This window comes from Aquila chrysaetos, chromosome 8, assembly GCF_900496995.4.
Source record: "Aquila chrysaetos chrysaetos chromosome 8, bAquChr1.4, whole genome shotgun sequence".
Taxonomy (NCBI): domain Eukaryota; kingdom Metazoa; phylum Chordata; class Aves; order Accipitriformes; family Accipitridae; genus Aquila; species Aquila chrysaetos.
The window spans coordinates 8,377,336-8,400,898 of NC_044011.1; the positions used below are offsets into that span (position 1 = coordinate 8,377,336).

Here is a 23,563-nt window from a genome sequence, read left to right on the forward strand (position 1 = left end):
AACCTGTGAAAAACACATAACATGAAAATTGCTCAAAGCCTCTATTTCTCTCTTCACCAGGTCAGGTATAGGTACAGCCATTGTGTTCTTGTACTATGCTTGGCTGCCTTTAAATTGAATGATATATTTAAAATCATTGTTTTTCCTGTCAAATTTTTCATCCAATCCTTTGCACTGCTACCTGAGAGTACAAGACAGAAGTCTGTCACTTGTTTCTGAAGCAATTAGCAGGCCTCTAGCATCAGAGAGCTTTGGGGGAGGAGGTGAACTCTTGGTTAATTTAGACAAATTTACTTGGTATCGAGGTATTAAAACAATGAATAGCAGCAATTAGTCATGACAACTTCCTTTCTTTTTTTTCTGGCAAACAGAAGATCTTAGGCTCCATGTGCCTTCTGAAATGTTCCTGCGTACGCTCTGTAAGATACGCTCCCACAGCATGATAACAAATGAGTATATGAAATCTGGTCCTCTGAAAAAATAGCCACTATGAGAAGTTCCTCTCTTTGCTTTTTTAAAAACAAATATGAATATTCAGAAGGTCTTTAAATATAAATCTCTGGTTTCTAGACTGGGTTTTTTGGGGGCTGGGCTTTCTCTGTACTGTAATGAAAATGGACAGTCAGCAGATGGCAACGTTGTATAGTTGTTTCAGCCAGAGACAGCCGCATTGGCAAGGGAGGGAAACCTCTGATCCTGCCTAAGCAGCCATGAGGGAAAATGGAGTGGGGCCTCCAGGCCATGGGAGAGTTGGCCCCTCTGTCCTGGTGTAACCCCAGCCAGCAGCTCAGCCCTACCCAGCCGCTCGCTCGCTGCCCCCGCGTCGGGGTGGAGGAGAGAATTGCAAGCGTGAAAGTGAGAAAACTCGTGGGCTGAGATAAAGACAGTTTAATAGGTAAAGCAAAAGCCACGCACACAAGCAAAGCAAACCAAGGAATTCATTCCCCACTTCCCATGGGCAGGCAGGTGTTCAGCCATCTCCAGGAAAGCAGGGCTCCATCACATGCCTAACGGTGACTTGGGAAGACAAACGCCCTCACTCAGAATGTCCCCCCTTCCTTCTCCTTCCCCCAGCTTTCTATGCTGAGCGTGACATCATATGGTCTGGAGTATCCCTTGGGTCAGTTGGGGTCAGCTGTCCCAGCTGTGTCCCCTCCCAACTCCTTGTGCCTCCCCAGCCTCCTCGCTGGTGGGGTGGGGTGAGAGGCAGAAAAGCCCTTGGCTCTGTGTGAGCACTGCTCAGCAGGAACGAAAACATCCCTGTGTTACCAGCACTGTTTCCAGCACAAATCCAAAACACAGCCCCATACTAGCTACTGTGAAGAAAATTAACTCTATCCCAGCCAAAACCAGCACACCCTCCAAGGATATTTTGGCCAAATGCTTGTGTAGGCTTACTGAGTTTTTATTACTATTTGTAACAGCAATTCAACATTTAAACCCCCTCATTTGAAAGGTCAAGCCCATTATCATTGAAGAAGAGCAATCTAATTAAACTAGTGCATTTCCATATTCTTTTAAAAACATGATTTCATAATGCTACATAAGTACAACATGTTCTTTCCCACACAGATTGCATTTTTAAAAAGATAAGTGGGTCTGATGCGTTTGCTTTTGCTGGAAAGTTGTGTGACAATTTAACTGATCTGTTACTGCCTTTTCAGGCTGAAACTAGGAAAATCAACTAATCAGACATGTTTCTCCAAGGCCAAATGAAAGCAAGTTATTTCCTTAGAACCTACTGTGGTTCAGGCAGAATGCAAACTAGTTTTTACGAGTTACCTTCACTAGGTCTAATATCAAATCACTGGAAAGCTTCTCTTTGGCTTCAGCAAGTTCCAGATTATGCCTGCTGTGCTTTGCCAGCTAGAAAGTCAAAAGGTACCAGATATATTTCCACCTTCTTTTTTTAAAACAAACAAACAAACAAACAAATCTGCTGTGGAGAGCTATTAGGCTACTTTGGTCTAAATATGTAAATCAAAGCTGCAAAAGCACCCTGCTTCCAACTGTACTGAAGGCACTGGAAAGAGCCTGTGGTAGATAACTCCAACATATAAAATCCATGGAATAGCTCAGCAAGAACTTGGAAAGACTTCTGTAAAATATAGGGACTAACAGATGTCTTGAGAGAAGAAAAGTGAGTAATAGTTTGGATAAAACAATCTTTGATTCAGATGATATTCTGCTGCACGCTCTGAAGTCTGAAGCTCTGTGTTAGTAGCCAAAAGAGCAGGCATCATTTCAGATGTTAGTGAAATGTGAAGTACAAAGCTCTTTGCATCCGAACAGAGTTTCATCTAGCAGCTCAATCTAAAAGCCAGAAATGGACGTGTGTGCTGAAAGACAAAATCAAGTCATTTGTATCAAAAAGTAATTTGTTTAGCAAAAGCAATGCTATGAGCACCCTTTCTTGTTTACATGGTAAGACCTGGTTTACCGTCTCTTGGATTTCCCTCAGAGTACAAGAACTGGCAAGATGTGAGGCTCTATGTCAGACTCAAAGACGTGTGTAACTTGAGATGTAGTGCTAAATTAAAACTCCTGTCACACAGGAACTATTTACTATAATTTATGTCAAGGTTAATGGAGTAAAAAGTATTGGAGTATTTTAAATGCTGATCAGACATGTTGCCAATGACTGCAGATTTTCTCTTATGTACTGAAGGATATTTCAATGTTTCTCAACATTTATGTCTTTTTTACAGGAAGCTGGAGGAAATACCACAGAAATTTTAGGTAAACTGAGAATCACTCGGGAAGATCAAAGGTGAGTCTGAAATGTTCAAATATTTATGTCGGTGTGGTTACACAGAAAGTGTTAGAGTGATGGAAATGCCAGTCGTAACAACTTGCTAGGCCAAAGTAAGACAGATTAGATATTAATAGCAGCTGCATTCAAGAGCTGGTTGTAGAGCACACCCAGTAGCAGCTGGGAGTCATAATCAGGTATTATAGATTTCACTTCAGTATGGCCCACGGTATTAAATAAGAAAAATTAACAATGGGAATTAGACATAGTGTTTGATTAACAGCTCTGATTGCTTCAGTTGTTTATTTAGGTGCAGAACAGACACATTATGGTACTTGTTAAAGCCTTTTTAAGTTTTCTGACAGTGTCCTGCTGATGTTTTTTCATACCTAATGTGAAGGAGTTCAAACCTTTCTCTGTTCTGACATTGCTCACTAGTGCCAGTTTTGGTAACTTCTTTGTGGAGTGGGATTTTTTTATGTTGGGAACTGGCTTGAGATTCCTAGACTTGTTTCACATAAACAATCTTTTTTGGTTTGTTTGTTTTTGTTTGAAAGGGGTGGATTATGGGATCATCTCAAGCATTTGAGGTAACATGTTTTAGGAAGTTAAAGTATGAAGCTTTGGTTATTGATGCTGCCTGTCAGAAGTAAATAGTGAATATATTTGTTGCTGTGATGCTTTCAGTATTTAGGTTTAGCCCAAGATTGTTTATTCTTGCCACGTTTTTAATGTTCCAAAGCCTTGGATGAGGAGCCATCCAAGCTGAAAGAGCATGGAAGAGAGGCTATCTCTACTTATTCATGCGCTGTTAATGCCATGAAATGCCTATACTCAGATATAACGTATGTGGCATAGCTTCAGATTGGTTGTGAATTTGTCATGATGCTCACAGGTTTGCTTTTCATACCTGCACTAAGTTTTACAAAAACTGAGCAAATGTCAGCCATAACTAAGGCTCTGTATGAGTTGAAAAAATATACCTATAAAATAGCTGAAAAGTCTATTTTATTGTCAGAACAGAAGGTAGCTTTTCACTCACGTGCCCTGCTATTTTCCACAGGCATTTTTGCACCTACAATTTATTGGTATAAGAAATCACTGCATCCAGGCAAATCAGGTAGTAGCAGGCTGCAACCAGTTTAATTCCTTAGTTTGCTGTATGCCTGATTTGTTAGTTTATATCTGCAAGTGTAATGTGAATGATTTAATCTATCAGCTGGAGGTGGACATTGCAGGTTAGTAAAAGGCCCGAGCAACACACAGAAAGGCTCCCTACCTTAGAGCATTTTGGGTCAGCCTTTTAGGTTTTCAGACATTAGGCAGACATTACAGAGTTGTCTCCTGTTGTTATAACACAACACTAAGAGAATGGTTTCTCAAATTTAGATTGCAGGTGGTGTTTTGTGCCATAGTGCTCAGAACAGTCGCTGCAAGTTCCCGTTGTGTTTGTAAGCCACACACTTTCACGCACAGTTATGAGATTGTTGGTAAAAATCCAAAATTATACTTATAGACTCCAGAGAACAAGATCCACTAGTACAGAAAAAAATCATTCTGTTTTCATCTTATTGCCAACATTTGGTGTTAAAGGGGATATGTTTTATTTGCTGACACAAGCAGGAATTTTTACTTTTAATTTGTATTAGGAAAGTAAGAAAAATCTTTTTTTTCAAAGACGACTTGAGTCTTAGGAAAAAAGAACCCTGAATTCAGATCTTATGAGATATAAAGATTTTCAATTAACTTTTAGCTTAAAATAGAAAATGATGAATTCTAGGAGTCTATGGAATCTTAAAATTAAGGTTAAGCTTCAGTTGATTTATTGTTTCTGGCTCTTTGATTAAGTTGAGTATTGCCAACAAGATTTCACAAGGTGGTACGTACAGTTTGAGTTGACTTTTGTTGTTGGAGGGTGGCAGTGCAAATAGCTCTCAATTCAGGAGCTGCTGCCTAATGACCTAAGACCACTGATTCATGATAATTTCATGAACGTGGAAAGCAACCTGCTTTTTGCTATGAAGTTATGGTACAAAGAATTATGTTGTTAAAATTTCCTGGATAGATGGATGCATTCATTAAGCTTAATAAGGGGGAGGGGAGGAATTGGAAGAGAACAACAGTAAAGCAAAGCATGAATTCTAAGTAGTCTCCCCACAAACAGGACAGAGAGCACTTACTAGACAATAGCATATATCTGGCCTCCTGCTTAAATTTGCAGGACTTGCTTTGCCAGAGCTGAGTGCTAGTAGATCTAGAAATTTATGGGTGATTACAAAATTATATGCAAAATTACATGAAAGTGTGTTAGTTACTGATAGTTACGTTCCCTTCAGAAACTGAACATAAGTCAGGGTAGCTGAGGTGGTAAGGATGACATAAAGGACCTATATGAATAGGAGAGTCCTCTGATCCTTCCCTTCAAAAAGATATTGATGGGTCATGGTCTAAGGACATGCACAACAGGAAAGGTGCAAACAGGATGATAAGACATGATCACACTTGCATCTGCTTAGAAATTACAGAACTGTTCATGAACCTACTTTCTGGTATTTCTTTGATTTTGAAATGAGAGTTGCATGACCTGCAGGTCAGGTATGGAACTTAACAGATAAAAGTCAATGTCATTTGACAGACCAAACTTGGAAGAAAACGAAGCATAGTTCTGTCTGAGAGGATAATAGGATGTATTTTGTGAAAAGTTAAAATTTGGGAACATTATTAACGTGGAATAATTGGTCAGCCAAAAGGCTATTAGAAATAAAACATCAAGGTAATTCGTAGTAGATAACGTTGAATACAAGGTTAATTAGTCTCATTTGTGTGATGTTAATTATTAAAAGTAATCAGCCCTGGGATACTTACAGAAGCACTCTCACTAAATGTTTTAAAAAATGTAACAGAAAGACTCGTTCATTTTACTTCCAGCAGAGCTTAAGTACAAACCTTTTAAAGATGCACATTGTCTTGGGATGTTTGCATAATAAGATGCTTTATAAAACGGATGTCCAAAATTCTGCCCCTCCCCCCCAATGTTATGAATCACATTTCTAGAGCTGACATTATTCTCTTTCTCCAGGACAGATCAGGGAGACTGAAACATTAACAGTAGCATGAGATTTCTGAATCAAAGCCTATCTTGAGGCATAATTAAAGGAGGGCAGCTAATTATCTGAAGTCAAAACTGTATCATCCTTTGCCCTTAATGCACATAAGATAACTTAGATGACATTTAATTAGAGGCAAAGCATGGATTAATACTTATTTAATATCTAGTAGAAGGTTCCCTCAGGTGCTAAGAGATTGTCCAGTGAATTGGGGCAAATATTTAGCCTGTGTCTGCAGCTAAATAAATAATTTGCAGCAAACAATTTACTTAGCCAAGTTTCTACTGTTTCTGCAGCAAGAATGTGATTTCTTCAGGCTTAGCAGCTATCTGATGAAAACCTTTTTATTTTTAATGCTCGTTTGAGAAATTAAAAATATTCAAAATACAAAAGTTTGAACACTATGGTATAGCTGTAAATGGATGGATTAAGTCATATGGTTTTACTTGTTTTCCTAGTTAGATGGTTGTATCCACAGCTCTAGTGGAAGTAGTGAAATTCCTTTTGGACTTAGTTTTTTGTTCTCAGTTGGTTATTGGTCACCTGTCTCTCTCAGGACTTTGTAGAAAGTGGCTAGAAAACAACTACAAAATGCAATGAAATATGTTCATTTTAACGTGAGTAAATATTTATGAGGAAAAAAATCCCCTCTGTTTATTGTCAGGTCTTAACAGCTCTGCTTGATCCATGCCTAAGTCATTGTAGGAAAGAAAGGCAGCAGGAAAGCATGCTATGCTGTGGAAACAGTGATGTCCACACTCAGCATTGTAAAACCTTATGGACCAGTCCCATGGATATAAACCATCTTTACTTTTAGTGCATAATACCAGATCTAGGAAAAGTGTCTCTCTTGGTCTCTGTTCTTTAGAAAGTTGTAGAGGGGAACAGCATGCCTTTACATTGTAGAGCTGCTGCATCCAGTTGAGAAGAACAGGCAGGTGGATGGTAGCTTTCTGCCTAGATCCATTCCAACAAATTTCAGTCATCTAGCAAGATGTTAGGGAGAATGAATCATGGAGATCAATCTTTCTCTCCCTCTAAGCAACTTCAAGTGCCTGAAGTTAGATGAGTCGGTCTTGGTTCCTTTTGTATGGCTCATTAGGGGAAGACTCCCCAGTGCTGCCTGTGTTGGCTGTCACTGACTTAGATCTCAGTTTCTGCTCAGTGAGTGTGTTGGTTTGTGAGAGACTGAAAGAGTTAATGTCTCAAACGTTGTGGTGGGGCAAGTTCTGGTTAACGACTAACTCTGCATAACAAGGAACTCTGCCTAGCAAGGAACCCCAGGTGAAAAGAAGCCCATCAGCAACAGGACAGGGAGGGTGCACAGCTACCTGTTCTGATATGCTGAGCAGGACAGCTCACCATGCATGGAGAAGGATCATGTCTGCGGGGAAGGGGAAGTCACTCCCCAAACAACCCCCAAGCCCAAAGGCTCACAAACTGCTCATGACACCTAATTAGCCTAATAAGTTTGAATGTCCTCCCGAAGGAGGGCAAGGATGATAAAAGGACACAAACTGAAGCCCCACGTGTGCAAGCCCACTGGGACTGGACCTCTTGGCTGAATGAACCAATGCTGGACCCAGGACCAGTGGAATCTTTCTCTTCTCTCTCTCTCTTTTTTTTTTTTTTTTCCCCCATAATCTCTACACCTCATCCCTTTAGACATAAACTGCTGACCAAATCTGGGACTAGAAGTGGACCCAGCCACCTTTGGGCTCCTCTCTGAGAAGGAGTCTAGAAAGCAAGGGGGTCTGCTCTGAACCTCGTGACTCAATGGGAGGGCTTGTCTTATTGTCTTCCCTGAACTGATGCCCAAATAAGCAAGGCCTGTAGTATATGTTTGGTGATGTATCGTTAGCACGTTACACAGTTTACTGGCACAGCATAATGCCAATTTTTGTGGTGAGCATGCCAATTCCTGTTGCGAGCAAATAAAAGTTGAGTTTTGTGAGTTAAAGGATCCCTGGTGTCCTTTCACCTTAATCCTGACCTGGGAATCAGCAAACCTGAGTCATCGTCCTGAGAAATTGGGATGTGACATGGTTGTATGCTATACTTTTTTTGGAAGGTGTGGGAGCTAATAGAGCAAGTCTTGACAACTGAAAATGAAGAATGAGTTTCTGAGAATCCAGAAGAAAATAAGGGTAATGGAGTAAAGAATCATAGAAAGATAAATACTCACTACTTCAAATGTACTCTTAACATCTTGAAGTTGTGCAAGTGGAATCCAGGCTTGAAAACCTACTGTTGGATATTAGAATCAAATATTATAATGCATACATTATTGTGGATAGCTATACTGTCTGCATAAAGAGATATTTTCATATAACATTTTTAGAAAATAGCTAATAATTGTTGTTTTAAATAGCTGTGTTCTTCTATACAGTTTTCAGTAGATAACTGCCCTCTTTCCATTGTGGCTCCTTATGGGAGCACCAGCAGGTATTAATTAAATTCACAGGACAGAACTCACAAGTGGAAGTTATTTAAGTGAATCGAAGATGCAGCTCCTAAATAAGACAAGTATACAAGTCTTGAATCAGGCCTTGAACTGTGGCGGTACATACTGGCATATGAACTTCGCTTATATGTGAGTCTACATGATCTCCAAATTCTGGCTTTCATTTTATGAAATCTGACTATGGCTGCAGAATTTTTTTGAAAGCATGAGTCAGGTTCAGATCAAGTGGAAGCATCTGCCTGATTTTGCAGAAAGCTTGAGAAAACAGGTCAAAGAAAAGAACTAGTCCTTTCAACTGGAAGGGGTGTTGTGAACACCCATAATTAAACTTTTGCTATGATGAAGATTGATTCTGTTTGTCTTTATGAAAGAATGTGACGAAAAAGTAGGAAGGAGGCAGATTATACCAACTGCACAGCTGTGCCCATACTAAAGAAACATCTTATTTCGGTCCATGCAGGGTCAACCTGGGGACAATGGAATCTTTTTTTTCAACTTAATAAGTAATCACATGGAAAGGGGACATGGGAACATTCACACTTCACAGCAAGACAAACCCAGAGATATCAATGTGTCAAATGGATGTATTTGCATTCATTGGAGGGACACTCAATTCAAGACACTCATAGGTTGTATATCCCAGTTTAACCAAGGTACATAGTCTACTGCTGGCAACGTGGGAGAAGTCTTTTTTTAAAACCAACAAGAAACAACAAAACCCACCATTTCCAAAAAGAAAAAAAAGACCCACAACCCAGGGGTCTTGAGATTCCCTGAATTTGTTTCTTATTTAGAAAAATGAAAAGGCTATTTCAGTTATTTTTTGCTATTTTTTTCAATAAGGTGGTTTCATCAAATTTCATGAACAGGTTGTCACTGTAATAGGTGACATTGCAAGACATCAAGTTGAAGAAGCTACTTCATGGAGCTGACTTCTTAGGTTTTTGCCTTGGTTTAGGTGCAGACCCATGAAAACCTGTAGCTGCCAGAAGTAAAATATCCTTAGCCTTCTTCCTCTACCTTGCTTCTGGCGCAAGCCGCTGTCTAAGACGAGGGACACGTGAAGTCCAAATTCTGTAGCAGTGCCTGTGGTCTCAAAGCATTTCACTACCTCACTTGCATTGGACTCCCATGGGATCCACCAATGAGGCATTACTGTCCCTGTCTTAGACATAGACGCTCAGAGCATGATTCCAGCTTGTTCTAAAAGAAGCATTTTAAAATTGTTTGTTTGTTTGTTTTAGATCTGTAGCCCCTTTATCCTGTCTTCCGAGGAAGAGTACAAGAACAGGGATGATTAGGGGAGTTAGCAGTGTCTTCCTGCTTCTAGTGAACCACTCTTTGAATCTGCCATCTTCTGCCATCCGTGCTACTAGAGAGCAGTTAAACAAGCCATGCTGAAAAAAGAAGAGAGAAAGACACTAGTATTATCTCCATGATTTGCTGCCCAAGGTTTCCTTTGCCTGTGGAAACCTGCTATAGAATGACATTGTCACCAAGAAGTGAGAAGGATAGGATTTTCTCTGGGTAACAAGAGCAATCAGAATTATAACGGTTACTGTTTAAAACAGAAAAAGAGTTGAAAGTAAGCCAGAATCCCTCAGTAATATCTAGTCTGTGGAGTAGGAAGGGAACATTATATAGCAACATATGGTGCTGCTTGCTGCTGGAGACGGCATTCTGTGGAAAATGCTTTCTGAATTTGGGCCCATGGTGCCAGTTCCCATATCCTGTTTTAGAGATGGAAAATGGAGAGGCTCCTGCAATTTGCGATTGCCCAAGAGTGTACTCTATGAGGGTGATTTAAAATATCATAGCCACAATGTCCCAAATTCCATGTTTAAACTCTCTCTTTTTTTTTTTTTTTTTTTTTGTTGTTTGGAGCCTTTCTGATCATTTCACTGAAATCAGGCAGAGGAAAGTGATTTGAACTTTCTTCCAGGGACAATGTATGCATTCATCTCACAATATAAACCAGCCGTTACCCAAGTCTGATCTATACTCATGTATGAGTACTGATTAGTATTCTGTGAACAAGAATGTGCGTTTTGAACTCACTAATTATTACAGCAGATTTTTAATAATTCTCTTCTTGTAACCCTCAATTTATCTTTATTGCATTTATGAAATAAATGTAGGAGCTCCCAGAAGGTGAATGTAATATTATTTTGTGCTCACCTCTCATCAGGGACTCTGCCAGAAGTTTACAAACATCAATTAAGTTTCACCACACTGCCATCTGGGAAATAACTTTTCTTACACCCATGTTACAGATGGATAAACAAACAGGAGCTAAATAACTTGGCCTGGATCATGTAGCAAACTGGGAATAGAGTTCCACACTGTCTCTCAGTCCCTCACTCGGGTCTAACCAGTAAGCATGCTGCCACGTAGTTTGTTTACATTTTGAGACTGTTTTTAGTGAACTAAGTTGCCATTTCTTTTTCTTCTGAATCATCCCAAACTTGCCAACTTTTGATTTTAATAAATCTTTCACGTACTCAGGCTGGTATTTATAGTTAAAGATAATGTTTAGCCTCACCTTTGGTTGCTTCTAACATTTGTGTGTGCTGCTAGCACAGGATGATAGCAAGCAAAGCACAAATAATTTTTTCTGGTTCCTTTTAAGACACGTTCCCACTGACAACAGTGGCCTTTGGATCAGTTGATCTCTTCAGTTCCTCAATTAGTTTTATTTTTCCTTGCACAGAATCCTTTCCATTTTCTAATGTTTTTATGGTGGGGGTTGGTAAGGCATGCCCAAGAGGATGAGGAGCTGTTTTTTTCTGTTGTGGGTTCTTATATACTTGTTCACTCAGGTTGTGCTGATTATAACTTCCTTTTTTTTTTTTTTTTTTTTTTTTTTTTTTTATTTTTCATTGTAGAGCTTTTCTTCCTGTATTGTTGGTAGCTCCTTTCAACCTAACCGTGATATATCTAATTGTGGGTGGAAATGGAAAGCTTCTAGTTGTCACAGTTGCTCTCCTTCCATTTCAGCTCTAGGTAATTACAATTTTCTGTGGGGGTTTTTAAAGGTCATCTCAGTTCTCCTTTATGTGTGATATTAATTATAAAGGCACAAGGACCACTATTACCGTAGTCACTCTATGACACTGGAGGATTTACTTCCATGTGAAAAATGGGTCATTATTGTTACACTATTGGAAGTTCCTGGAATTATTTCTCCTGGAGAGAAGGTGGTGCCAAAAAAACTTGGTACATTATTGTACTGGTAACTTCCAAATTTTGGGGACATTCTCTCGGAAGAAAGCCATCCTTACTAACCTCTGAGATTTAGAAATGCCGGTTGGTTCTTTCTGATTTTGGCACTGAGATGGACAATAGTTGGAAGAGATGGGTAGGTACACTGTGATAATTCTCTTTGTAATAAACAGCATTATTATTTAAAAATGTCAGGTTATACCTCAAATATTAGCTTAGGGAGCAGTCAGTGGAAGTCCGTTATTACCCTGAAATGACTGCTTACTGTTATGTCTGTTCCCAAATGAAATCCAGTATATGATGCATACACTAATCCCAGCAGGGTGACTGTATAAAGTATGATTAGCAAGGTTACCTGTGTATAAATATATAAGTTAATATAATATAAGTTAATAACATGAAGAAGATCCACATAAGGCTTTGAAAGTGCCTAGACTGGCCTTTGGCTTCACAAGGGGCTAGCAGTCTGTCAAGCAGCACAGCAGTCACTAGCTGACTGCTTGCCATTTGGGCAAGTGATAATCACATCTAGTCGTGCCCAGGGGACACCAATGTTTCCAAAGCAGATGGGAGCAGCCAGGGGGTGGGAGATCAAAGGACATCTTTGAAGGAAGAAGTGATGGGAAAAAGAAGATTTGAAAGGGAAGATCTGAGGGGTTGGGGAGAAGCAGAAAGTAGAGAACCCCAGATCAAACCCTCTTCTGTTTAAAAATTTTATTTCCTTTGATTGTGCTAAGCAACTAGATGCTGGGAATTGAGCTCTGAATGTCTAACAGTGGGTTCCATGTGAACCTTTAGAGCTGAGTGAAGTAGAAAGCTTTCTTTTCATCTTTTATTGAATTTTTCTGTAAATTTTGTAGCGCTCTTTTCTCTTTAGCTTCTGTCAATAAATGCTTTATTTTACATTTACCTTAACCTGGCTTGAGTTTAGGTTGATTTCAGGTTGCTGGCAAATGCCAAGATCAATTACTTCTTCTGGGTAGGGAACCTTAAACTTGACTGCAGGAATTTTATTTAATTTTTTTTTTCTTGTCAGTGTCCAGCAAATCTATTGGTTTCCAAAAGGAATCTCAGCACCTGCCCAGCTGCATGGGCCAGTTTGCAAGCTGGTGATAGAGATCTATGTGGAAGAAGCCTCTTTTGGCTAACAGCACTAATTAAGTACAGAATAGCCTGACCCCCAGAGAAGTTGGTGGTATCCAACATTTAATCTACAAAAAATTTTACAAAATTGAGTAGGTGATACTTACTCCCTTTTCTGAAACAAAAACCAAACAACAACAACAAAAGCTATTCTTACCCTTGGAAAGCATAAGACAAGATTCATGACATCAGCTAGAGAGGATAAGCTGAGGAGGAGATTTTTGATAAAGGTAGGAATGGAAGAATAAACTCTCTGAAGTGAAGGTTACAAAATGAAGTATTAAAAGAGAAAAGACACTGCTCTGATGCATTCTGCAAACAAGAAGTCTGTTCCAGACCTGGAAGCAGTTTAGCAGAAGAGAGCCTGAAGCCATGTGTTAGAGTTTAAGGAACTAAGATAGAAATCCCATCCATGTTCTAAAACATGGCTGCAACCACGGCAGATACAGTCCCTGGAAAACTGAGTGTCATTTAGGATATGAACAGTTAGTAAATCCTGTGTATTCTAGACAGTTCTCTTTACCTTAATGGTGAGTCAAGGAACTAACATAAAGCCACCTTGCACATGGACGTGGCACTCCTCTTTCCTACTGTGCTTATGGTCTTTAGAGTAGTGTTTGTAATACAGATGCTATTTCTAGGATACCAACTTACTGCAAAGTGGAAACTTCAGAATTAATTTTTTTCTTTTGCATATGCTTGTACCTCTTATAAAGTGTCGTTAATTAGGTCCCCTTTTGCCTATATGGTTAATGTTTTCTGTGAGTGAACACTCAAGGTCTTGGTAAAAGTTTCCACAGGACCCTTAAAATAGAACATATCTCTCATTAAGTCCCAGGAGAGCAGACCTCCTAATTGGATTTAAAGAGGTACTCTTGGAACTTTTATTAAATAGAGGTATTTCTCTTTAGTAGCAGAATTGTTATTTTCTTCTCAGATGTATTCTCCTGCACTCTGAAAATCAATTATAAATGCCATGTAAATATTTTATTCCTGTTCTATTCATAAAGTGAGAAATTATATTGAAAAAGAATGATCTTTAAAGCCAACATTATTTGCACTGTGATGAAGATGACACAGCCTTAGATGGTTATTTTTTTTCCTTACTCCATTCTATCTTGATACATCAAACTGTCCTTATCCAGCAAGCTCAAACTTGCAAAGTTTTTAAATAAAAATAGTGAGTTGGGTACCTGAATCACAGAAGTTCAGAGCTGGAAGAGTGCTCATGAAATTTAACTGAGGCCCAACACCTGTCTAACCTGTTCTTAAAATCTTAAAAATATGGAGGGTGAAGTAGATTCTCACCCTCTATAGCTTGCCTCATTGGTGTTTCACTTTCCTGAGAGACAGCTAGAACAGTTTTCTGAAATGCAACTTGAAGTCTTCTTAGGAGCACATCTGACTGATTTCTTCTTGCAGTCTTTGAAAGAGGAATTATCTTTTAATGAGGTTTCAGTCATGCAGTTTGATGGAGGGGAGAAGACTGTGTCCTTTACTAAGTGAAACATCATTTAAATCATAAAAAGGACCAAGGCTTCTGAATACTCACGAGAACAATTTGTCTTAAATAAAAGCAGAACTCTTTCAGTGGCAAAACTCTCACCACCATGCCAGCAGTACTAGGATTTTATTCACAAGGTTGGTGCCAAATGATGCAGAGGGAAGACTGTGGTTATTGCCAGATTGTGCATTATAACAGGTAAACAGAAAAACGTGAAGAACATCTGCTTCCAAAGGGACAAACCTCACAGAGAGCGCTTTGGGGTGAGGAAGACCTTTGTGGGCAGGTTTCATTAGAAAGTGGAAAAAGTCTCCTTCGATGGCTCATTCTGTAGGATTTTCAACTTTTACCCATTTTGTAACCATCCGGGAAGGGTTTTTCTTATCACTTATGTTAGATAGTGCTTGCCCTTACACATGACTATACAATGTCACAGATGGTTTTTAAGTTCTGTGGTTCTCTTGGTTTGCTTGGCTCATTTATTTCAGGAAACAGTTGTTTCCCACTCATAAGGGAAATAAAGGTAACTTTCAGGATGGCAAATTACCATCAGCAGGCAAAAAAGTCTTACTATTCTCTGCGACCTTGAAGCAAATAAGCTCAACTCAGATCTTTGCAATGTCTATCTGTCCCCTGCTAGGGACCTACTCTATATGATTGGGACTTCAACACAACATTGCTTCAAATGAGCATGTAATTCCCCATTATTAGCTACCAGGATTGGGATACTTACCTCAAGTCATTACAAAATCTGGACATGACATACAATCAAAGCATGGCATGCATTTCTTCTATGTTGTTTTTCTAGTTAATTAAGCCATTATCCAAAGTGATTAAATTATTTAACCTAGAACAGTTGGTGTATTCATTCTCTCTTTTTTTTTTCCAATAAATGAAACACAAGAAGTGGGTAGTAGTAGTAAGATATTGTAATTAACATTTAGATCTGTTAATGAAAAAAAAAGAACCCAAACATATGATGAAATTAGTCACCTAGGTGAATTTAGAACAGAACATGTAAAGCTGCCTTGTATGCAGTGAAAACCCAATTATTAAGTTACCACCAGCTGTTTGATGATGTGAACAAAGTGATGCACTTAATGTCTACATTGCATCATCTGTCTAATTAGGAGCAGATTCAAGTGTCTAAAATCTCCATCATCCTTATCTCTTTGCTTGTTTTCATAAAGCACAGTATTTTGGGCTAATGCCTTAACTAGGAAATACTAGGCCAGACTAGGAGATACTGCTGTGTGTTCTTCTGGATCCTGTGGAGTAGAGCCAGTTTGGGACCAGTCCGGACATTTCAGGACCTGTAGGTGGATATGGGAATGATTGGTGCAGTGCCAAAGGGCTGGGGGGGGAGCATCTAGTGATATTTTAGGAAAATTTGAGTATATAAAAGTAGGTAGTACAGCTTTTAGGAAGCTGTGGATAGAAATCACATGGTTTAATTGGACCTTTGAGGTCTGTGAGTTAAATCTCCTCCTCCCTTCTCTTCTCCTAGCTTGTCCTCCCCCTTTTCTCCCCTCCAGCTACTTGAGGTTTAAACCTTTGCTCTACAGCCCCTCCTGACACCCGCAAACCATCCTTCCTCCATACAGACATTTGCTCCTACCCTCACACACCTCCTGCTTGCTCTGCCTTTCCTGCTTATTTTGGGGGTCACACAGGTAGCCTGTTACCCTGCCTGCTTGCTGGGGCTGCCCTCCCCTCCGGCTGGCCCAGGGACCGGGGCTGCTCCAGAAGAGCTTCCTTCAGAGAAGCTGCAGCTGTGTCAGATAAAAGGGCACCAGCACCTGGGGAAGATGGTAACGCAGAGGAAAGAGTTGTGTGATTGCCCTCAGTGTTTCCTTATATTAGGCCTGCATAGCATATATTTAAGGTTGTAGTCATGTTCCCTCTTGAAGTATGTCTCGCAGATGTGATCTTGTTATGAGACAGGACCAAGCTGGAGAACAACTTTGTTCAGGAGGTATGCTAATAATGAGGAAAATGTGCAGTTGTCAAGAGCGAGATGCACTAATGAGAGCATTCATAGCTTGCTGAAGCAATATAAATTCAAGGTAGAAAGCTGCTTTTTGGAAGAGGCAGGCTATTATATGGAATAGGTACACTTGTATGCTCTACTGTTTTAAAGAGAGTATTCATGCATAAGCCTGTCTCTTATTTTTCCTAAGGGAAGATAGGAGTGGGGAAACAAATTCAAATCTAAATAAAGATCCAAAAATGTTCTGGAATCTTTGTGAGCTAGCTATTATTCAGGTGCCAAAGAATTACTGTGATTTTAATTAGAGACGTTATACAAGTAACAGGGGTGGGAATAAACAAGTCAGAAAAGGAAAACCTATGCAGATAAGGTAAGGTGTGCTTCAGTCTGCATAATGGGAAGAAGGGTGGCAGCAGGTGGTGTAAGCAGAACAGTAAATGAGAAGCCTTCACCTTACAGGGATGTCAGAAGCTGTTTGCAAAAAGCAGGCAAACCTGTTTTTTTCTCTTTGGGATTTGATTTTAAGTACTCAAAGTGCTTTGGTGGTGGGTTCTGTGAATCTTTTCAGGGATGACCTGGGGAGGTGGTGGTGCTGCACCATTTTATAGTTATGTGTGTTGTACTCAGTTTGATGTGCAGGGGTTCGAACTCGCTTGGGCTGAATTGTAGCTCTGTACTGGCCTTCTGCAAGGATATGGGTTTCAATAGGAGGTCTTTCCTGTGTATCCTCATGTTATTTTGTTTTAGAAGACAGCAACTCCTAGCTTCCTTTGGCTATGAGGCAGGAATGATTGTGGGAGGGGAAATCTTTACTGGCCACAGTGTATTGCTTTTGGTTCGTTCCTAGTGTTCCTGGAGGGTAGGTAGCCTTTTTTGGGATTTCTATCTGTGCCTGCAGAGTCTGATCTAACTTACTGACTTCCTTGGTGTTTCCTTGTCTGCCATGAGCTGTTTGCACCTTTTGGTTTTTGGCAGCTGCTGAGCTGCCACAGTCCTCTCTGGGCAGCCAAGTGATGCCCTGGGGGCTGGCAAACAGCCCCAGAGCCTCCTAAAGTAGCCTCCCAGTTCTACGCTGGGCTGTCGGTTACAGTGGAACAGGTAATACTTTTTTAATAAGTGCTTCAAGGTGAAGTTATTGAATAGCATTGAGTGGAATTGGATCTTTAGAAAGAGTAATCTCTTTAAAAATTTTATTGTGTGGTCTGGATAGTTGTCTAGGACCTGTAAGTGACTGGTTTGAGTCTCTCATCTGCAGAGATGCTCAGGAGATCTCTTCTGGGTGAAAGGTTGGTGCTGAGGGATTACTATCTGCCTGTGTGTGTGAAATTAAGGAATTCCTGGCTGCTTCTATGAAAAGGCAATGGCAATTTCAGTAAACCATGACTGTGTCACTTGTTTACCTAACAATTTGGAATTAAAGCTTAGTTTATGGTGATAGAGCAATACCTTTCTCTACATAGTACTGCTAACGCTACCACTGAATGGAGAACTGCAGATGTTGTTTTATTCACTGTTTTTATAAGTTTTAAGCTAAGATCTGATTTCTGTAGCATGCAAATGTGCACGAGTATAATGCTACCATCTGTATCTAAAACAAAGGTATTTAGTAGACTCCCTTCATTGCTGTCACAAGTCCCTGTGTCTTTGCAGTCAGTCTTGCTAGATGTTGCCTTTTGTTATTATTGCTTTGTTGAGGACAGGAAAAGCAAGCCTTCTAACCACTAGTATGCTTTATTTTTGTATCCCAGATTCTTGTTCTGAATAAGGTAGTAAAGACACCTGGACTCTTTTTTACCCTGCCAGTGAATGCTCTGGATTATAGGGTATTCTGTCTTAATTGCTTTCATAGTTGTTTTTGTTGTGGGTTTGCTTTTTTTTTTTCTCTTTTTTGGGACTGTTCCACTTTGGGTATAAAACATTTATAAAATTTTTGGGTGTAAAGCCCAGAAGCCAAGCATCCCAATTCCCAGTGGAGTGTCCCAGGGATCAGTTATTTACTCTTCTCTCCCACACTTGGTGAACATTTCAGTATCTCATCAAAGAGGAGCAGCACGGACAGGAGAGGGTACTGCCATGGCTAGGACACGCTCTGGTGCTGTGTGTGATGCAGCTCTGTCCAGGCAGAGGAGAGAGCCTACACCTAGCCTCCAACTTCCTCACCTCAGCCTGTAATTGCCAAGCTCCTTTTAGCCAAAAGATGGGTACCACCCAGGGTGCTTCCCCACGCATCTCTGTGTTACGTATGCCTGTCAGGGTGTGTTTCTCAGGTGTGTGAACACCTATTTTTCGAGTTTCTGACATAAGCCGTTAGGCATCTGCTTACGCGAGGCGGTGGTGCTGTCGGCTTGCAGGGTAGCACAGTTTCAGTTTTTCCTGGAATTTCTAGAAACTTCTGGTGTCCAAGGTACCAAAGTGGATAACGGATAATTTTTGGTTACTCTCTTCTATGTAGGCACCTACTAGTTTGCCTAAATGGCACCTTTGGCATTCAGGTGTGGATTGGTATTTCCCTGAGGCTGCAGAGTGGCTGCAGCGGCAGTGTGCGCTGTCGGGCACTACACTTTGAGGTTTTTGGCAAAACAGCTGGAATTCTGAGCTTTGTTTTTCTTTACTTATAATCTCATGGTTAGTAAGAAAAGAAGAAGAAAAATAGTAGCATAGGCATGCCAAAATAGAACTTGGATAATACTAATATGATGAAATGCACTTTATTTAGAAAAACATAAGGCTACAGAAACCTCTAGATCATGTTTTTGTGCATTTCAGGCTATGTAACTAGGTTGATTCTTGCAATCTGAGTTAAGCTAAACAGTTTCATCACTCAGAAAACTAAAATACTAGCATGGCCCAAGCCTAGACAGTAGCAATCGAGATACTTCATGCCCAAGGTCACTTTGATATAATGAGGTTGCTTAGTATGATGTGGACACAATTAACTTGGTGGATTATTTCTGTCTCAGCAACTGAAGAATGTAGAAACCCACCATATTTCCTTCTGATCTTACCATTTTGGAGGGTTCATCATTGCTATTTTAAACTCTTTCACCTTGCAAAAAAACAGACTGGAGAATGTGTAAGTTGCAAACAGTGGTATTGCTACTATAACTGCTCTAGCTGGGTTAGCAAGGCCATGCCTGTGCTCTAAGAAAGATAATTTCTGTCAGAATGATCTTATTGCTTCAGATATTTTTTACCTACGAAAGCTGTGTATTATGGTGGTATTATATTTGCTATTGTGCATGCAAATTAGGTTGATTAGCCCTTCCAGGAGAAAAAAAATATGCAGTGCGCAGTTTCTCTGTCTTGGATGGGCAAATTTCTGTGTATTTGTCTGAAGTGTGTACGTGCATGGAGGAGAAGGGTTATTAAACAATATACTACCATTGTTAAATATACAAAATCATTTATTTCTTAGTGTGCATGTGTTGTGCTTCACCGTAATTCTGTGTGAACTTGGAAGGCACCTTATACTATTTGAAATACATCCACACTGTTATCTTAACAAATGCCGCTCTTTGCTGCAAAGTCAAAGTATATTTGAATGTAAGGGCACTTACAGCATATTTATATCATCTTGGGGCAACCACAGGCAGAACTTCCAAGGCTGTAAAGCCTAAGCAGCCAGCCACCATCCATAATTGCGGGCTTTCGTTATTAACCCCTGTGACCAGAGTACTGCTGGATGTGGAATGAGACGCATAAAGTATTTATTGAGAAATAATAAAAATGCATTCCCCAAATAGAATTTTTACCTGCAGTCTCACAGACTGACTTTGTGAAACAAAGGAATGGAAGACGGGCCTGCTGGAAACTACTGGCTGCGGGGGTGGAGGGAAGACAATAAACCTGCAGCTGAAAAGTATTGTCAGATAGAAGGAATTAGTTTACAACTCACCAACATTTGTATAAGAAAATTTAAGCGAATGAATTGCTCTCTTGAACTTCTAACTTCTCCCAGAACTGAAGCCTGGAACTAGGATGAAATTGTTTTGTTATGGTAACATTCATGTATTTGTTCCAACTAATTGTCATTTTTGTATTGTATAGATGGCCGAACAAAACCTGCTGTTACTTCTAGAGACAGATGAAATATTTGCAGTGGCTTATGAAACCAGGCAAAATTCTGTTTCTGACACCTTTGAAAGGAGACCTCCAATGTAGTTATTGCAACAAATATCTTTACCACCTAATACTAAATTGTATGATAAGGCCACGGAGCAGTGGAGGACAGAAAAGTGGTAGTGCTATAACCATGAGAGATAATACAGGTGCAGATATTATGATTGATATTATCTCAGTTGAGGGTAATCTTCACCCATCTGAAGAGGACCACTATACAATCAAAACTGATGCTGATGTTTTAAGTAGGATTTCACTGGTGTCCAAGCATTATGCCAGCAGTCTGCACCGGGGTAAATCTTGTTTTTCCTTTTTTCCTGAGACCTGAAAACCAGCTGAATGACTTCCTTCCATTCCTCCCCCCAGCCCACCAAAGTTGTTACAAAACCTGGGGATGCTCTCTAGGAGAGACAAATTTTATTCTGTGTGTGTATTAGACCTAAGTAAATTCTTTCTTTCTTTTCTTTTTTTTTTTTTTTTTTTTTTTTAAATTGGTTTTGACTCAATTACTTCTTGGTCTGTGAAAAGGGCCTGCTCTCAGGGGAAAAATTCAAACTTTCTCCTCAAAATGCATGCTGTCAGCTGGAGTGTTTCTATTCAGCTATCCAGCAACGATGTGCCGGAAAGCTCTAATTTTGTTTCTCATTCACTTTTTCTCCAGTATGGACATTCCTAACAGGAGTAGGATCCCACACTTCATGAAGGTCATATACTTGTTAAGTGTGGAAATGGCAGAGCACGCTGGGAACCGAGGCAGTCTGGCAAAGGAGCATGGTTATCTGCTGAGGATACCCCCTAAGGCACTTAATTAAAACTCCTAGCAGGTAACATCTGCATGAAAACAAATTCATTTTTGGTGCAGACTGGGAATTTTAGCTTTCTGATGGATTTTATTCCTCTCTCACCCCCCTTCTCCTCCCCCCTTTGGTAAAAGTCTATTCTCTAGTGTATATGTAAACAGACCCCATGGATTCCATTAGAAACTTGCAAATTTCCTTTATACATAATGTCACTGTGGTGTTCTCACCGTGTCTAGTGTAAAGAGAAGTGTCAGAACTGTAATGGCCATCACTTGTGTATGCATGCGTGCTTTAGCAGCTTAGGGGCAAATAGCTTATGCCTTTCTATGTCATTGAAATAAGTAGCATGTAGTAGAATTGTCCTAGTTCCTGAGTGGCAATACTGTGTGATGTTTATTTGGTTGCTGTTTAAAGGTATTATGGGGGCAAAAAAAAAAAGAAAAAGAAATGAAGCTCCACAGGCAGAGCAATTACTAAATAGTATTTGGACTATTATACTCCAGACTGCTGGTATAAGGTACCATTCACAATCCGTGACCATTTTTCCTGTTCTCTCCTGGTATCCCTGCCCTTAGCGGTTGTTATTATTGACCTGGGAATAAGCACAATCAAAATATTTTTTTCAGTTCTTTCCCGCACTCATCTTTAACTTCTCTGACTTGCATTTTTGTTATTAAAAATCCCCATCAAAGTTTAATGTTCTAAAGCCTGGGGTGGATGATTACATTTGCCAAAAATGAAGCTCAAAATGAAAGGGAAGACTAATTCAAGTAGCAGTAAAGTTTTCAGAGTGTATCTATTTCATGTCACAGGTGGTATAGCCTGCTATTAGAGGTCCCAAAGCCACACTCATACGGTGGTGAGGGAGAGAGATAAGTGAGGTCACTTTAGGAGGAGAACACAAAAGCATCAAAGGGAAAATGCTGTGGTTGGCACTGACCTCCCTTGGGAAGGGAAGAAATATGGGAAGTTTATCTGCTTCTTACTAGTGCATGGACATACTTGACCAGAACTGCGTAAGGTTGAAAGCATTTTTAATCAGTAAAAACCTAAAACATTAACAATGGCAGGAGACCTTGACAGAAAGTATGAAAACCACCTACAATTGGTGTTGTAAGGGCCAGAGAAGCTGAATTAAAGGGAAGGACCATGCTGTTGGAAATGTAAAACCTGAGAAAAACCTGAATATTCACTAGGGATCTGCGTGCCTAGTGCTAGGAATAGTCAGTGTATTTGAAAAATGTGTTAGCTTACACACTTAATTATTTCTTTGGTCTACTCTAAACATGGCTCTGCTACATTCAATAGGTGACTAGCACCCATGCTGCAGATACTTATAATGTATAATTAAATCAATAAAGCACTAAGCAGGGCTGATAACTTTACCTCCTTCCTCAAATGAATAGTTTTTATAAGGGCTATCCACATGACTGAGACCTGTGGACTCAGGCTTTGTATTAGTGAAAAACTGAGGCAGAAAATTCCCCTTCCAATACCTGTGTGCACATATCTGGAAAACCAAGTTAAATGTAAGAACAAGAAGGTGATACTTCATTATAATGTGTGCTGAAATACGTGTTTCTTTGCCAAGATGCTTCATAGCCATAGCCTGCCCCTACTCTCAGAGTAATTTAATTGCATTTTTGTACAAGTGGAGGTTCAAGGCAGTATTGTTTTCCTCTTTGGAAATGATTATGTGAATGACTGCATGAATTCAGAAGGATGTTGCTTTACTCTTAATCGCATCTTCAGTAGCATTAAACCCTTAAAAACAATATCACATCAGAAAATAATTTTATCTGTGGGAAAAAGTTTCCCAGGACATCTTACAACTCCTGCCTCTGCTGTACCAGCAGCTGTGGCCAAGATGTTGTCTTTCTCCTTGGATGAGCTATAGGTGGATTTTAGTGGAGAAGATTGAAGCACATCTGAGCCCTGATCTGCTGCAGGGGCTGGATCTGAGTGTGCACCATGGCCAGCTCCAGGCCTGGAGGCTCTGGACCTTTGGTGTGGTGAGGATGTCATGGAACTGTGGAAAGCTCCAGTCCCATCCAGATGAAGATAAAGTTTATTGCAGAATCTGGTGTCAACATGGCTGCTGTTGGCTTAGTTTGTTGCATCATGAGCTACAGACCTTTCTGTCAACCACTATATTGAGGATTGGCGAACTCTTGATGTTTGCTTTTTGCATATTGAACAAAAGATTTTTTTTTTTTTTTCATGTGTCAGACTTGTCCTCATATCAGCCTTTCCATTTTTTTCCTTTTTTTTACATTTATCTTTTGCTTCTTAGGAAAAATTAAAAACAAAAAGAAATCAAAGCAACACTTTTTATGTAACAGTTTCTTTTATAGTTTGAAAATTATTAACAACTCATATATTTTTGTAAGTGGGGAAATGTCTTCATGTCCAAAACTGCAGGTATTGGGGTGGGTGGTGGGTGTCAAAGAAATGTCTGTGTT

At 39.8% G+C, this 23,563-nt stretch overlaps 1 protein-coding gene across 1 annotated transcript in view; it reads left to right on the plus strand.

The window, feature by feature from the left end:
• C8H6orf118 (chromosome 8 C6orf118 homolog) overlaps positions 1-7,978 on the plus strand; it is a 37,974-nt gene extending 29,996 nt beyond the window's left edge. Inside the window, 3 exon segments of the mRNA XM_041125402.1 lie at positions 1,665-1,718; positions 2,709-2,774; positions 7,931-7,978. Of these exon segments, the coding sequence (XP_040981336.1) occupies positions 1,665-1,718; positions 2,709-2,774; positions 7,931-7,978 (168 nt within the window).
• The last annotated feature ends 15,585 nt before the right edge of the window (positions 7,979-23,563 follow it).